This window comes from Podarcis bocagei (genome assembly GCF_964188305.1).
Source record: "Podarcis bocagei genome assembly, chromosome: 1".
Lineage (NCBI taxonomy): Eukaryota > Metazoa > Chordata > Lepidosauria > Squamata > Lacertidae > Podarcis > Podarcis bocagei.
This window is the reverse complement of record NC_138125.1, coordinates 5356199-5373611: the sequence shown is the minus strand read 5'-3', so window position 1 is coordinate 5373611 and position 17413 is coordinate 5356199. Positions and strand designations below refer to the sequence as shown.

Below are 17413 nucleotides of genomic sequence, written 5' to 3'. Positions count from 1 at the left end.
ACATGGTCTGAGGGACAGTGGTGTTGGGATACTGCCAGGGAGATGGGGGCATAAGGCAGGCCCCCAGCTGGCTCCAGCTACCGGCCGGCAGCCGGGCGATCACCGGTCTCCCTTGGAACAGCATCAAACAGCAACACGAGCCTCAGATACATTTAGAGACTTGGCACACTCTATCAGCAGAGTGAATAAATCTTCTCACAGCAGAAGTGGCGGACAGAGCCATGTGTAAGCATATTTACAGCATTTATTCAGCATAGTTCAGGAACAAAGGAAAAAGCATGTCTGGTGCCCAAAGATTAAGGCTTTCTGGGAGATGATCTATAATGAAATGAAAAAGGTATTTAAATATACCTTCCTGAAGAAACCAGAGGCCTTTCTCTTGGGCATGGTCGGCCAGTTGGTGCCAAAGAAGGACAGAACTTTTTTTATGTATGCTACAACAGCAGCAAGAATACTCATCGCGAAGTATTGGAAGTCACAAGATTTAGCCACACTGGAAGAATGGCAGATGAAGGTGATGGACTACATGGAACTGGCAGAAATGGCCGGCAGAATCCAAGATCAGGGAGAAGAAGTGGTGGAAGAAGACTGGAAGAAATTTAAAGACTATTTGCAGAAATACTGTAAAATTAATGAATGTTAAAGGGATGTTGGATTGAAAATAAGCGGTATTGGTAAAAAGATTAATAAGAATATGTAAATACGGATTGACAATGGTTGGAAATATATAGTTATAAATAGGTTAAGATATTAAGTAAAGATAAATGATAGAGGGTAAGGATTTGCTGAATTAAATATTTGAACTGGAATACAAAAAAGGGTGTGTGTGAGGAGGTCAGGAAACAAGTAACTGAAATATAAGACATGAATATATTGATTCTTTTCCCCCTCTAACTTTCTTTTTACTTTTTATGTATTTTGTCTTTGTATTTTTGTATCTCTTTTTCTTTTATTATTGTTATTCTGTTCTATTTTTTATCCTTAATTCTGTAACTTTTTTGTTTGTTTGTAAAATTCTAATAAATATCTTTTTAAAAAAAACAACAAAGGAAAAAGCATGTCTGCTTCCCTTCGTCTCCAGCAAGCAGCTAAAAGCAAAAGCAATATACAAACGGAAGTTCCCAGCAAGTGCGACACACAACAGTCATGCCTGTTCCCTTCTAAGGTGGAACGGAACTACCGGTATATCCTAACAGGTGGACCACAGCTGAAAAATGTTGCTGAACCCCTGTACTAGACCACCCTCTGAGTCCCTTCCAGTTCTACAATTCTATGATTCTAACATTTCGGCTTGCCAGAGAGAACAATCCTCTTTCTCCCCCTGCTCCAAGCACTGCACTGGGGTTTCTCCAGACACCCCCCAAGCCAGTTTGGGGGGTGCATGTGGGAAGAAGGGGGGGAGTCCCATTGCGCAAATGGTAGTCCTTGCTGAGGGCTTCAGCTGACAATGAGGAACCCTGCCCCGTATTTCAAACTCTTTATGGCAGAATCCGAGACCAGGGAGAAGAGTCGGTGAAAGAAGACTGGAAGAAATTTGAAGACTATTTCCAGAAATATTGTAAAATTAATGAATGCTAGAAGGATGTTGGATAGAAACTAAGTGGTTTCCAGCTGTAATGCTTTAAGAGATAGGAAAAAGGGTTTGCAAAAGGGTAAAAGCTTAATGGTAACAAACTGAAGTGGAATACAAAAAAGGGAGGTATGAGGAGGTCCGGGGAAATAAGTGTAAGGAAAATATGTTATGGAAAATCAATGTGTTGTTTTTTTAACGTTTTTATGTTTCTTTTTATTTTTCATTTTTACTGTTATACTTTAAAAACTTTAATAAATATCTTTTTTTTAAAAAAGTATTTCAAACTCTTTATGGAAGGACCAAATGATTCATTAGAGCAGTGGGAGAATTTTATTCAATACAGCGTACGATGTTTCTGTATACAGTGGTACCTCGGGTTAAGAACTTAATTCGTTCCGGAGGTCCGTTCTTAACCTGAAACTGTTCTTAACTTGAAGCACCACTTTAGCTTATGGGGCCTCCTGCTGCCGCTGTGCCGCCGGAGCACGATTTTTGTTCTCATCCTAAAGCAAAGTTCTTAACCCGAGGTACTATTTCTGGGTTAGCGGAGTATGTAACCTGAAGCGTATGTAACCCGAGGTACCACTGTATAAGCTAAGCAAGTTATAGCTTAGGGGCCCCAAAAAATTTAAAGGGAAAACATCTGGATGTACATTTCCAAAATATAAAATAAAAAACAAATAAAATAAAACCTACATACAGTAACAGTGTTTGGTGTTGTGTAGGCTCCTGTGATGTAAGTCATGGCCTGCTAGCCTACTCCCTAAAATATCACTGGTTTGCTCCTCTCTATATACAGTGGTACCTCGGGTTAAAAACTTAATTCGTTCTGGAGGTCCATTCTTAACCTGAAACTGTTCTTAACCTGAAGCACCACTTTAGCTAATGGGGCCTCCCGCTGCCGCCATGCCACCGGAGCACAATTTCTGTTCTCATCCTGAAGCAAAGTTCTTAACCCGAGGTACTATTTCTGGTTTAGCAGAGTCTGTAACCTGCAGCGTATATAACCTGAAGCGTCTGTAACCCGAGGTACCACTGTACTGCAGGCAAAATCACAGCCGCTCTAAACTAAGCCAAGAGGCAATTGAGGTTATTTGAGAAGCCACATATCTATTGACTTAGACTTAATTAGACTTCATTTTTTCCCCCAGGCGTATTTACTAAGAATAAATGCTAAAGTGTATCTGTGTGCTTGCTGGTCGATATATTTAATTTGGCCTCGTAAATTATTTCACATAAGGGATTATGGATTTTATAGTCCCCCCTCCCCGTTTTTGTTCTGTATATCATTGCATCTGTCATGAAGATAAAATGAGTATTTTGAAAAAGGACTCTTGCCCATCTCCCATATCATGGGTGCTCATCTCATGTCCTCCCTTCCAGGTGAAACAGCAGAAGAGGACCATTGTGGCTATTTTCCTGGGAACGTTGTACGACGCAAATGTGGTGCTGGAGGGTCTCAAAGCCCTTGCCCTGGTCTTTCCTCACCTGAAAAGGCAGGATGTGGGCTTCATGTTCAAAGACATCTCTATGAAGACCATCACCTACCTGAGTGATGTAAGCCAGTGAGAGAATCATAGAATCATAGAATCATAGAGTTGGAAGAGACCACAAGGGCCATCGAGTCCAACCCCCTGCCAAGCAGGAAACACCATCAGAGCACTCCTGACATATGGTTGTCAAGCCTCTGCTTAAAGACCTCCAAAGTAGGAGACTCCACCACACTCCTTGGCAGCAAATTCCACTGTCAAACAGCTCTTACTGTCAGGAAGTTCTTCCTAATGTTTAAGTGGAATCTTCTTTCTTGTAGTTTGGATCCATTGCTCCGTGTCCGCTTCTCTGGAGCAGCAGAAAACAACCTTTCTCCCTCCTCTATGTGACATCCTTTTATATATTTGAACATGGCTATCATATCACCCCTTAACCTCCTCTTCTCCAGGCTAAACATGCCCAGCTCCCTTAGCCGTTCCTCATAAGGTATCGTTTCCAGGCCTTTGACCATTTTGGTTGCCCTCCTCTGGACACGTTAAACCACAACCCCACCCTTCAAATTTTCCTGAGATCCGACTTTGTGTTTCAAGTTACCTTCCCATGATGAACATAGGAAACTGCCTTGCAATGAATGAGTCAGACTATGGTTCCATCTACTTCAATGTCGTTTGCGATGACTGGCAGTGACTCTCCCAGGCTTTCTAGCCAAAAGGCTCTCCTAGCCCTGCCTGGGGACGCCAATGGGGAATGAACCTAGGACAGATGTTCTGCCAATGAGCTACAGCCCTTGCCATTGCTTGCTGCCAGCTCATCTCTGCTCTAGGGAAGGGATGCTCTGCAGTGATGTTGCGCAATGGACCCTCCAGGAAGCTGTGGATTGGTCTTGGGTGGTAGTTAAGGGACGCGATTGGCGCTGTGGTCTAAACCACTGAGCCTCTTGGGCTTGCCGATCAGAAGGTCAGTGGTTTAAATCCCCACGACGGAGTGACCTCCTGTTCCTCTGTCCCAGCTCCTGCCAACGTAGCAGTTCAAAAGCACACCAGTGCAAGTAGATAAATAGGTACCGCTGTGGCAGGAAGGTAAGCATGTGAGCAATTCTGGTGCTGAAGGAGACTCAGGGCTGATTTCCTTAAGAATGGAGAGGTTTGATCTTCTTGCAGTCCATGGGACTCTCAAGAGTCTCCTCCAGCACCAGAATTCAAAAGCATCAATTCTTCAGCAATCAGCCTTCTTTATGGTCCAGCTCTCACTTCCATACATCACTACTGGGAAAACCATAGCTTTAACTATACGGACCTTTGTTGGCAAGGCGATGTCTCTGCTTTTTAAGATGCTGTCTAGGTTTGTCATTGCTTTTCTCCCAAGAAGCAGGCGTCTTTTAATTTTGTGGCTGCTGTCACCATCTGCAGTGATCATGGAGCCCAAGAAAGTAAAATCTCTCTATGCAGTTGCTGATTTCTTTTACTATCATGCAGTGTATACATTTTATGAAATTATAAATAAAGAATGATCATCGGTTGAGGGTTGTTTCTTTTCCTGCCTACAGGTCGATGCGGAGATTCGCGAGGCATCATTCCATCTCTTTGGCATCCTGGCTGACTCGCCCAAATTCAGATACAGAACTTTTTTTGCTGAGCAAGCGAGGAAGAGTTTGGTGCCACTTCTGATTCACCAGTGGGACCCCAATCCCAAGGTGTCTGAGGTAAGACCCAGAGCCCCGTCCATCCCATCAGGGTCACTGAATACCAAGGGAAAGTGATAGTTCCTTAGCCGTTGCCTCCTGGCAAAGTCACGTTACAATGGCACAGAGTGAGGCCCAAAGTAGAGGTTCCTGCATAATTTGATCTCTGAGAGATCTCTCATAATAACTGTCTAGACTGGCACCTCCTAGATCAGTGCAATCCTAAATGTGTCTACTCAGAAGTAACTCTGTCTTGCTCAATGTTTATGTTATAGGAATTCTGAGGTCTCATATATATAAATCATGTGTCCATAAATTTACAAGGCAAACAAATACATAAGTGTGTCTGAAATAGTACAGGAAAGCAATCCTGAAACCATTTTGACTCTCCCAAATTGACCTCAAATGTTTCTCTGCAAGGAGGAAGGAAATGGGAAAATTTCCTCCCCTTTGTCTCTTTGCTCACAAATCCTGTCTTAAGGGCGTACAGTGGTGCCTCGCAAGACGAAATTAATTCGTTCCGCGAGTTTTTTCGTCTAGCGAATTTTTCGTCTTGCGAAGCACGGTGTCGGAAAAGTTTTGGAAAAGCTTCAAAAATCACCAAAAACCTCAAAAAAGGCTACTGCACCGCGTTCTATGAGTTGCTCCTCGAAGTCAAGTCGCAACTGTATTAACGGTGTTAAGAAAAAGGAAACAAACTTGCAAAAAACACAAGACGTTTCCGTCTTGCGAAGCAAGCCCATAGGGAAATTCGTCTTGCGAAGCAGCTTGAAAACCGCAAAACCCTTTCGTCTAGTGAGTTTTTCGTCTTGCGAGGCATTCGTCTTGCGGGGCACCACTGTATCTGTGTATGAATAAGGTGAGCCTGTAACCTGGATTCAGGAACTGAGTATTTAACATCACAAAAGAATGGCCAGGATGCCCAGGTAAAAGCAATCAGTGACCGTTATCGGGTATCCTGGCAGACAGGTTTTCTGCTGTAGACCGCATGTATGATGTTTTGGGGGGTGGTCTTGAGCTACAGGGGAGGCAATTTTCAAATGTCTATATAAATGCTTGCACACCATTGTTCTAGGTTCCTCTCCTCCCTCCCTGCGTGGGGTGAGCGGGGGACCCTGTTGCAACAGTTTAATAAAGATCAGGCTTACTAGCTGCTTTGCTTCTCAATATTCTCTGGTTGGCCTCTGTTCACAGCTGTCAACCGTCCCTTATTTGGCAGGAAACTCCCTTATCCCAGTGCCGTGTCCCGCTGTTGTCCCTTATTGATGATGTCCCTTAAATTTCCCCGGTTTCAAAGGAAGCAGCTCCTCTCCCTCCCTCCCTCCCTGCCGGCCAGGGAGGAGGGAGGCTCCAACTGTGTTGCTTGGCTGCGTTGCTCACCCAATAAGGAGTCTAAGAACGACTGGGGGGCGGAGCTTGCACTCCTTGTGCCAATCAAATCGGCCGCCTTGCCTGGGGACTCGCCTTTGCTCAGCGCTTCCCAGCGGAGAGGTGACGGTGGTTTTCCTTGCTGCATCCCCTTTGTTGGGTTGCTGTGCTGTGGGAACCACCGCTTGAGGCTTCGTTTGGCTGCTGGCTGGGATTTCTGCCTTTGGCTCGGAGGGGCTCAGAAGTTGAACATACCTGTGCTTGGAATCTGATGGTTACGTCATCGACGTCCCACTCACCCTTCCCGGGGAAAAGGTCTGTCTGGAGCGGGGGCACATGGTGGGGGAAAGGAAAGGAGGTGGTTGAGTACAATGGCGGGTGGTGATCTCGTGGGGGGGGGGCTTTTGGATTTGTTTTGGAGGCTCCTTCGATTGACTGTTATGGGGGAAAGGAAATGAGCTGGTTGTCTGAAATCCCTTATTTTGGCCGCTGATCCCTTATTTTCGAGGCTGCTGGTCCCTTATTTTCAAATCTGTAAGTTGACAGCTATGCCTCTGTTATTTTTCTCCTTCCGATTGAAAACCTACTTAAGGACTCTATACAGGCTCTTAGATACCCCATAAGGGAAAGAGAGCAGTATTTTCCTTCCAACAGTTTGGTTTCTGTAAATTATTATTATTTTCCTGCAGTGCATTCACGTCTTTGAAGGAGCCTACTGATAATTCTGGAACTGCACAGTTCTGCTTTCCCCACACACCCTCTCTCTTCTTTCTTTCAGGCCTGCAGAGCCGCATTTCTACATTCGGTGCCATTTTTGGCCAAAGGGAAGTTGAGGGTCCATCTGGAAGAAATGTACACCACCAGCAGTTTGGGGCTCCCAAATTTACGCATGCACATATGCAAGCAGCTGGTGAGAGACAAAGAGATACCCCACCCATCTAGCTGGGCTTCCCCAGCCACTCTGGGGGGCTTCCAATAAAATATTAAAATACCATAATACATCAAACATTAAAAGCTTCCCTAAACAGGAAATTAAAATTAAAATTAAAATTAAAATTAGAAGAGAGTCGTTTTGTTGTATCACTATTGCCTCATTTATTTTATTTTATTTTATTTTATTTATTTTATTTTATTATTTTATATTTTATTTTATTTTATTTTATTTTATTTGCAGCCAAGGAAGCTAATGAGAATGTGTTTGGTCAATGTCAGGTAAACAGCCACCCAGCGATGAGGAGGGAGCTCTTGAAAAAGACCAAAGCCTATTTCCAAAGCAGGTGGGAAGAGATCCAGATCAGAGCCCTTGAGTTGTCAGGTGAGAGGCCAGGCCGCTGGGGGCTGATGGGAGACGTAGTTTTCTCTGTCCGCCTGTGAACATGAGTTGTTGGTCTTTGCATGAGAACGTTGGTGTTTCATGTGAATGGTCCATGGTGTGATGTAATTTTATTTAAGTTTTTAAATGCAAATCACTTGGAGACCTTTCAGATAGCCAGCTACTAATAAGTCTAATGATTGATTGATTTGATTGATTGATTGATTGATTGATTGATTAAAACATCTGCAAGGCACCAGGTTAGAGATGATTGTTCTAGTCATATTGATGTATGCACACAGAGACACACACACATGGGAGAGAGAGGAAATAAGTTTCTGACTTCTTCAGCAGACATGAAACCTTCATGGAAATTGGTGGTTATTGTTAAATATTTAAAGTACTTCATTTGCACCTTCCCCCTTAGACGGAGTTTACAGGAGGGCCCTCATCACAGAATGAACTCAGGCTTGCTAGAGAGGTTAAAAGCAACAAAAAAGGCTTTTATGGGTATGTTCGTAGCAAAAGGAAGAACAAAGAAACAGTGGGGTCACTCAGAGGAGAAGATGGTGAAATGCAAACAGGGGACACAGAAAGGGCTGAACTCCTCAATGCCTTCTTTGCCTCAGTCTTCTCCGATAAAGAAAACAATGCCCGACCTGAAGAATTTGGAGAAAATGATTCAGCAGAGGAAACACAGCCCAGAATAACTAAGGAGATAGTACAAGAATACTTGGCTAGTTTAGATGTATTCAAGTCTCCAGGGCCAGATGAACTGCATCCAAGAGTATTAAAAGAACTGGCAGATGTGATCTCAGAACCACTGGCAGTCATCTTTGAGAATTCCTGGAGAACAGGCGAAGTCCCGGCAGACTAGAGGAGGGCAAATGTTGTCCCTATTTTCAAAAAGGGGGAAAGAGAGGACCCAAATAATTATCGCCCAGTCAGTCTGACATCAATACCAGGGAAGATTCTGGAGCAGATCATTAAGCAAACAGTCTGTGAGCACCTAGAAAGGAATGCTGTGATCACCAATAGTCAGCATGGATTTCTGAAAAATAAGTCATGTCAGACTAACCTGATCTCGTTTTTTGACAGAATTACAAGCCTGGTAGATGAAGGGAACGCAGTGGATGTAGCCTACCTTGATTTCAGCAAGGCATTTGGCAAGGTGCCCCATGATATTCTTGTAAAGAAGCTGGTAAAATGCGGTCTTGACTATGCTACCACTCAGTGGATTTGTAACTGGCTGACTGACCGTACCCAAAGGGTGCTCATCAATGGTTCCTCTTCATCCTGGAGAAGAGTGACTAGTGGGGTGCCACAGGGTTCTGTCTTGGGCCCGGTCTTATTCAACATCTTTATCAACGACTTGGATGATGGACTCAAGGGCATCCTGATCAAATTTGCAGATGACACCAAACTGGGAGGGGTGGCTAACACCCCAGCGGACAGGATCACACTTCAAAACGACCTTGACAGATTAGAGAACTGGGCCAAAACAAACAAGATGAATTTTAACAGGGAGAAATGTAAAGTATTGCACTTGGGCAAAAAAAATGAGAGGCACAAATACAAGATGGGTGACACCTGGCTTGAGAGCAGTACATGTGAAAAGGATCTAGGAGTCTTGGTTGACCACAAACTTGACATGAGCCAACAGTGTGACGCGGCAGCTAAAAAAGCCAATGCAATTCTGGGCTGCATCAATAGGAGTATAGCATCTAGATCAAGGGAAGTAATAGTGCCACTGTATTCTGCTCTGGTCAGACCTCACCTGGAGTACTGTGTCCAATTCTGGGCACCACAGTTCAAGAAGGACACTGACAAACTGGAACGTGTCCAGAGGAGGGCAACCAAAATGGTCAAAGGCCTGGAAACGATGCCTTATGAGGAACGGCTAAGGGAGCTGGGCATGTTTAGCCTGGAGAAGAGGAGGTTAAGGGGTGATATAATAGCCATGTTCAAATATATAAAAGGATGTCATATAGAGGAGGGAGAAAGGTTGTTTTCTGCTGCTCCAGAGAAGCGGACACGGAGCAATGGATCCAAACTACAAGAAAGAAGATTCCACCTAAACATTAGGAAGAACTTCCTGACAGTAAGAGCTGTTTGACAGTGGAATTTGCTGCCAAGGAGTGTGGTGGAGTCTCCTACTTTGGAGGTCTTTAAGCAGAGGCTTGACAACTATATGTCAGGAGTGCTCTGATGGTGTTTCCTGCTTGGCAGGGGGTTGGACTCGATGGCCCTTGTGGTCTATTCCAACTCTATGATTCTATGATTCTATCAGATTTACAGTATGACAAGTCCAGGAATCTCACACTCATGTTACACTATTATACCGCATCGTGTTTTTTAAAGAATATTTTATTTATGATTTTCAGTTTTATACATTTCAATCACTTTAACAGTTCAAAACTTGATTTCCTTCCCCCTCTTTCTTCAGTTCCTTAAATTTATTTTTAATATTTTCTGCATATCCAAATTAAATCAGTTTGCTTGTATATTCATCTCCTTTAAATACATACGCTTATAAAACTGCAGATTATTACAATTATGCTGCCAATGTTCTTATCTGTCTACAGTTTATGCATATCCAAATTAAATCAGTTTGCTTGTATATTCATCTCCTTTAAATACATACGCTTATAAAACTGCAGGTTATTACAATTATGCTACCAATGTTCTTATCTGTCTACAGTTTGTAAATATTCAGTCAATCATTTCCATTGTTTTATAAAAAAGCTTGTTATCTTGATTTCTTATTTTCTGGTAAGTTTCACTATTATACCACTTTGGGCTCCCCAACCCCAAATAATTCTGGGAAGTGTAGTTTGGGACAGGTTCCGTGAGTTGTTGGACGACCCCTGCTCCCCTTCCGGAACTACAATTCCCAGAGTTCCGTGGAAAGGGCTATTGATTGTTAAACCACTCTCAATTTTACCCGTGGACTGCAATCTGTCCAGATTTTAATTTGCTCTGAACTAATTTTAAGATGTATTTTAATTAATTGATTGCCTGTTTTCATGTTCTTATGTTCTTTGTACAGTGGATGCTCGGGTTGCGAACGTGATCCGTGCGGGAGGCACGTTCGCAACCCACAGCGTCCGCAACTTGCAGCGCTGCGTCTGCGCACATGTGGGTTGCGATTTGGCGCGTCTGCGCATGCGCAAAGCGTGATTTAGTGTATCTGCGCATGCGCGAGCGCTGAAACCCGGAAGTAACCCGTTCCGGTACTTCCAGGTTTCGGCGCGTCCATAACCCGAAAACGCGCAACCTGAAGCATCTGTAACCCGAGGTATGACTGTATACTGTGTTAGTTTTATGATGTTAGCTGCCCTGAGCCCGGCTCTGGCCAGGGAGGGCGGGGTACAAATAAAAATTTATTATTATTTTTATTATTATTAAACCGCTCTGGGGATTTTATAGCTAAGATGGCATCAGATACCTGACGTGTCCTTGTTTGGCTTCTTTCCTCTAGGAGTCATTCTGGACTGCATGCAGCTCGCAGAACTAGACGAAACTTTGCGGCTGCTATTGCTGGCCTGTAAGTCATTCAAAAGTCACCTCCGCAGGGTTTCCAATGAGGGCAGCAGCAGCTCTGCTTGCAAGACCTGCTCAGCGATATGCTTCTCCTGTTTCTCCCTTCCATTGTAGGAGTTTTCTAACAATGCAAGTAGCGAATTGCACAGAAAATATGTGGGAATGTTAAGGATGGTCAGAGAGGATACATTGATTCAATATAATCCTTCCTTCCATCATCATCATCATCATCATCATTTTTTTATTTGTATACCGTCTTTCTTACAATAATATTTTACAATACTCAAGGCGGCTTACAAGCTGAAGAAACAAAAAATGCACATCTTATAGCAATCTAAAAATGTGTTAATAAAGCAAAACTTTAAAATAAGCAACCTACATCAAAAAGTAACATTCAACAATTATTAGAGTAGTATAAAATAATAATATCAACATAAAAAAGTTAAACAGAAATCAACTCAACAGTTGCAATAAATAATTTCTAAACTATAATCAATAAAACAATGGAAAGCCACAGTACATAAAATAATACAATCAAATTGAGAAGCAGAGACTAGAGGGTGGAGCAAGGCAGGTGGAAGGAGGCTAATGAGTCTTGTAGCAGAGCACATTCCTCTCCCCCCCCCCCAATTTTTGGGATAACAGTTTATTAATTTTCCAAAAATAAAAAACAGTAATAATATTCACATCCAGAAATTTGAACCACAAATCTTAATTGACTTCCCTTAACTCCCCCTCCTGGTTGAATTATTTTACTCTTATTCTTGCACGTCCTTAAAAAAACACATTCCCCTTGATACAGCAGGAAGGTAGTTTGCAGATTTGTTTGAACCTCGTTAGTTAAGCAATCCAGTCTGGCTTGATCAGACTGGATTCTTGCTGGTGTCCCATTTGATCCCTCTTAAAAGAATATAGAAGCAAGAGTCTTTCCTTAAAGGTGACAAGAAGTTTACTTGCATTCAGTTCGCAGTATGATCCCTGAAGGGAGGCTTCAGCTTGTAGTTACAGAACATGTTGTTGTTGTTGTTTAGTCATTTAGTCGTGTCCGACTCTTCGTGACCCCCTGGACCAGAGCACACCAGGCACTCCTGTCTTCCACTGCCTCCCGCAGTTGGGTCAAACTCATGCTGGTAGCTTCAAGAACACTGTCCCACCATCTCATCCTCTGTCGTCCCCTTCTCCTTGTGCCCTCCATCTTTCCCAGCATCAGGGTCTTTTCCAGGGAGTCTTCTCTTCTCATAAGGCGGCCAAAGTCTTGGAGCCTCAGCTTCAGGATCTGTCCTTCCAGTGAGCACTCAGGGCTGATTTCCTTCAGAATGGATAGGCTTGATCTTCTTGCAGTCCATGGGACTCTCCAGAGTCTCCTCCAGCACCAGAATTCAAAAGCATCCATTCTTCGGCGATCAGCCTTCTTGATGGTCCAGCTCTCACTTCCATACATCACTACTGGGAAAACCATGGCTTTTACAATACGGACCTTTGTTGGCAAGGTGATGTCTCTGCTTTTTAAGATGCATCTTTTAAAGATACTTTTTAAGATGGAGCAGGAACCGGCAAGCCACTCCAGTATCCCTGCCAAGAAAACTCCATGGACAAAGACAACAGGCATATAAAAGTTACAGAACATAGTGTGAGTTCATCCCTTATGGGAATTGAGCCCATGTGCTGTTGGCTGAGAGCCAGCAGACAGCAAAATACATTAAAAGAACAACATCAAGAGAACAAAAATGGCTGCAGGAGAACATCATGGCATCAAGAGAGAGAAATGGCTGCATGACTCGGCTCTTTTATGGAGTCAGCCAGAGTCACGCCCATCTCCCTGGTCCCTGGGGGGACGCTCCAGACCAGTGGAACAGGAAGCTATACTGGCTGGAGTAACATCCCCGTGCCTGTGTCCACTCTAGGGAAACAAGGAATGTTGTATTTGACTGCTCCAATGGATAACATCCCACAAAATACCGTATTTTTCTGTTTATAACACGCCCCCGTATATAAGACGCCACCTACATTTGGAGTCTCTAGTTTAAGAAAATGGGGAGGATTGCCCAAAGTTGTTGAGCCGAAAATCACTTACCCGACTGACAAACGCTGCCCATCGCATGCATCACAGAAGAAAACAAGCGTCTGACTGCTCGCTGCCACTAGCTGCCAATCACCCACCCAATTGCCACCACCACAGCCAATCCTAAGCAGCCCTTGCCACAGCCACCAATCACTCACCCAATCGCCGCTGAAAAGCTCCTGCTCGCGGCTGCAACCAATCGCCTGTCCCACATATGCACTATCCGTGGCTCAGTTTTTTGGCTCAGTTTTTTCCTTTTTAGCCTGCAGGAGCCGAATTCTGCAGGACCCAGAAGGCTAAAAGGGAAAAAACCGAGCCAACGCAGCAGCAGTATATAGTAGTGGTAAAAGGTAAAGGGTAAAGGGACCCCTGACCATTAGGTCCAGTCACGGATGACTCTGGGGTTGCGGCGCTCATCTCGCTTTATTGGCCGAGGGAGGCGGTGCACAGCTTCCGGGTCATGTGGCCAGCATGACTAAGCCGCTTCTGGCAAACCAGAGCAGTGCACGGAAACACTGTTTACCTTCCCGCCAGAGCGGTACCTATTTATCTACTTGCACTGGTGTGCTTTCGAAGTGCTAGGTTGGCAGGAGCAGGGACCGAGCAACGGGAGCTCACTCTGTCGCGGGGATTCGAACCGCCGACCTTCTGATCGGCAAGCCCTAGGCTCTGTGGTTTAACCCACAGCGCCACCCGCATCCCTTATAGTAGTGGTAGTTAGGTTCTATTGGCATATCGGCTCTTGTTACTTGAAGAGTTGGTCCCTTGACACATCTGCCCCTCCTGTTTCAGCGCTCGATAAGCTTGAGGAGGCGCCCAGCCACGGCGTTCAAGTGGCAGCTTCTGAGGTGACTGCCTGCCTGCTCAAGAAGTGGGGCGGAGATCTGCTGAGGAGGAAAGTTGCCGGCCGAAGCAGGAGCAGCATCACCCAAAGGTCTGCCCCCATGTGGGGGCAACCCAGCGCCATCATGGAAGTCGCTTCCGTCCAAGAACTCTACGAGTGAGGTTGGTCCCGTAAGTACCTCTCGCAGCTGTTGGAGAACCACCTTTCAATTCACTCATGGGAAGTTTGCATTGGGATTCAGAATTTGCAGAGATCAAATTCCTTGATCATCCCTCTTTGGAAGCAAGAAAGCAGGGGAGAGCGGAAAGGGCAATGCAATTGTTGTTTCAAGATTGGTTTGATAGTTTTAAAAATCGTCTAGAATCATCCTTTAGATACCATTAAGTTGTTGTTGTTGTTGATGATTTACTTACACCCCACCCATCTGGCTGCGTTTCCCCAGCCGCTGTAGGGATGTGGGTGGCGCTGTGGTCTAAACCACTGAGCCTCTTGGGCTTGCCGATCAGAAGGTCGGCGGTTCAAATCCTTGCGACAGGGTGAGCTCCCGTTGCTCTGTCCCAGCTCCTGCCAACCTAGCAGTTCGAAAGCACGCCAGTGCAAGTAGATAAATAGGTACCACTGTGGCAGGAAGGCAAATGGCTTTTCCATGCACTCTGGTTTCCGTCACGGTGTTCCGTTGCACCAGAAGCAGTTTAGTCCTGCTGGCCACATGACCCGGAAAGCTGTCTGTGGCAAACGCCAGCTCCCTCAGCTTGAATAGCGAGATGAGCGCTGCAACCCCATAGTTGCCTTTGACTGGACTTAACCATCCAGGGGTCTTTTACCTCTACCCCAGCCACTCTTGATCTAGAAGGGATAGGCTACACCAAGCATAGCCATTGTGCATGCTCTTCAACATCTCTCCAATGAGAATAGGGACGTCCTGTTGTTGTTGTTGTTGTTGTTGTTGTTGTTGTTGTTGTTGTTGTTTATACCCTGCTCATCTTACTGGGTTGCCCCAGCCACTCTGGGCAGCTTCCAACATATATAAAAACATAGCAAAACATTAAACATTAGAAAAACTATACAAGGCTGCCTTCAGATGGCTCGGGGGTCAGTTAACTCCATACCCTCCAACTTTTCTCCATTGAAAACAGGGACATCCTAAGGAAAAGTAGGACATTCCGGGTTGAAATCAGAAACCAGGATGGTAAATCCAGAGCTGTGGCGGGAAAATAGGAACCCCTGAAGGGTCTGAATGTGGTGTCATCCATTTATAGAGCTCCCTTTGCCCCTTACTGTTTGCCATGCTGTCTGAGACTGACGGAGTCTTATCATTTGGCATCAGATGTGGGAGAGGGAAAGAAAGACTAGGGAGGACTTTTAAGGGCGAATCAATGGGTTTGTGGGAGGGTGCATAACCTTGCCACCTGAACATATAATTTTATTTACTTATTTATTTATACATGCATACATACAGACATACCCCACCCATCTGGCTGAGTTTCCCCAGCCACTCTGGGCGGCTCCCAATCAAATGTTAAAAACAATACAGCATTAAATATTAAAAACTTCCCTAAACAGGGCTGCCTTCAGATGTCCTTTAAAGATAGGATAGCTGCTTATTTCCTTCACATCTGAACGGGTGCCACTACCGAGAAGGCCCTCCGTCTGGTTCCCTGTAACCTCACTTCTCGCAATGAGGGAACCACCAGAAGGCCCTCGGAGCTGGACCTCACTGTCCGGGCAGAACGATGGGGGTGGAGACGCTCCTTCAGGTATACAGGACCGAGGCCATTTAGGGCTTTCAAGGTCAGCACCAACACTATGAATTGTGCTCGGAAACATACTGGGAGCCAATATAGGTCTTTCAAGACTGGTGTTATATGGTCCCAGTGGCCACTCCCAGTCTTCAGTCTAGCTGCCGCCTTAGTTGCAGTTTCCGGGTAACCTTCCAAGGTAGCCCCACGTAGAGCACATTGCAGTAGTCCAAGCGGGAGATAACTAGACCATGCACCACTCTGGAGAGACAGTCCGCGGGCAGGGAGGGTCTCAGCCTGTGTACCAGGTGGAGCTGGTAGGCAGCCGCCCTGGACACAGAATTGCCCTGTGCCTCCATGGACAGCTGTGAGTCCAAAATGACTTCCAGGCTGCGCACCTGGTCCTTCATAAATGATAAGTTGCATGTTCTTCGTTTGCATTCTGTGTCAATACATGAGCTTTGTATCAAATCAAAGTGTCTCATAAACACCAAGGAAGTGTTGTTTTAAAATGCTGGTGAATGATTTTATTTATTTATTTAGGCACATAACATGCCGTTCTGCTCTAAGAAGGCCTGGGCAAAATGGAGCTGTAGACTGAAGTAAGAATGGGGAAGAAAAACGATTTGATTCACAATGATAAGCTAATATTCCCAATTTGCACTTTCTGAAACAAGACGCGAACCAAATCTCAGCCATCTTTTGAAATTCAAACCTCCATGGATTTTGCTATGTGGTTCTCCTGCCAAGTGATGTGTACCAAAATGTTCATAGGAGATAACAGTGCGTGGGGGGGGGGGAATGCATTTCATGCTCGCAGAAAGGTTTTGAATCATAGCTTCTCTGTGGATTAGTGATGGCTAACCTGTAGACAGGTGGCGCTGTGGGTTAAACCACTGAGCCTAGGGCTTGCTGATCAGAAGGTTGGCGGTTCCAATCCCCGCGACGGGATGAGCTCCTGTTGCTCGGTCCCAGCTCCTGATAACCTAGCAGTTCGAAAGCACGTCAAAGTGCAAGTAGATAAATAGGTCCCGCTCCAGCGGGAAGGTAAACAGCGTTTCCGTGCGCTGCTCTGGTTCGCCAGAAGCGGCTTAGTCATGCTGGCCACATGACCTGGAAGCTGTACGCCGGCTCCCTCGGCCAATAAAGCGAGATGAGCGCCCCAACCCCAGAATCGGTCACGACTGGACCTAATGGTCACGGGTCCCTTTACCTTTAACCTATAGACACAGTTGGCTTGTCATCTTGAGATTTTAAGAAAACGGACAACCCGTTGGTCTCTGTGCAATAATATTCCTTTCTCTCTGCTCCCAGGACATCTGGAGTGACAGAAGTCCCTGCCACTCACAAGAGAAGGAGCAGATTTGGCCCACAGCAGGAGAAGAGACCTCATCACCCCTCCAAGAGCGAATGGCTCTCAGCATTATTTGGATCAATATATTCCTCACTGTTGTGGTTCTGTTGCCTCTCTGCCTTACTTCTTTCTCAAAACAAACAAGCAAAAGTACTTCTAGAAATCTCCCACTCTGCGTGTCGGCAAATGAGCTGTGGACAGGTTCGAAGACATGAGCGTCAAGATATGCCAGTAGCAATATCTGTGGAGAGGTGAGTTTTGCTGAAGAGTCTGTTCAAAAAGTGAGTGCTGTGTTGAAAGGGCAAACCACCCTTTCAGGCCAGAAATTGCCATCCAATCTTCTTTCGGAGGTGATGGGAGATGGAGGGGCTGAAGATGATATTGTAGAGCAGACATGAGAGACCTCTTCCAGTCCACAGGCCACATGCGAGTCCCAATTTAGCCCT

General features: G+C 45.1%; 1 protein-coding gene across 6 annotated transcripts in view; it reads left to right on the top strand.

The window, feature by feature from the left end:
* The window catches only part of LOC308585378 (maestro heat-like repeat-containing protein family member 2B), an 82370-nt gene extending 65298 nt beyond the window's left edge, over positions 1-17072 (top strand). For 3 of the 6 annotated variants that reach the window (XM_081191008.1, XM_081191009.1, XM_081191006.1), the window contains 7 exons: positions 2957-3130; positions 4611-4766; positions 6892-7023; positions 7326-7428; positions 10907-10972; positions 13823-14035; positions 16928-17072. In XM_081191008.1, the coding sequence (XP_081047134.1) occupies positions 2957-3130; positions 4611-4766; positions 6892-7023; positions 7326-7428; positions 10907-10972; positions 13823-14034 (843 nt within the window). In that variant the 3' untranslated portion in view covers position 14035; positions 16928-17072. Of the gene's footprint in view, positions 1-2956; positions 3131-4610; positions 4767-6891; positions 7024-7325; positions 7429-10906; positions 10973-13822; positions 14045-16156; positions 16216-16927 lie in introns of all 6 variants that reach the window. The other 3 variants (XR_014007349.1, XR_014007350.1, XM_081191007.1) reach the window with 3 other exon arrangements.
* Positions 17073-17413: the final 341 nt, after the last annotated feature.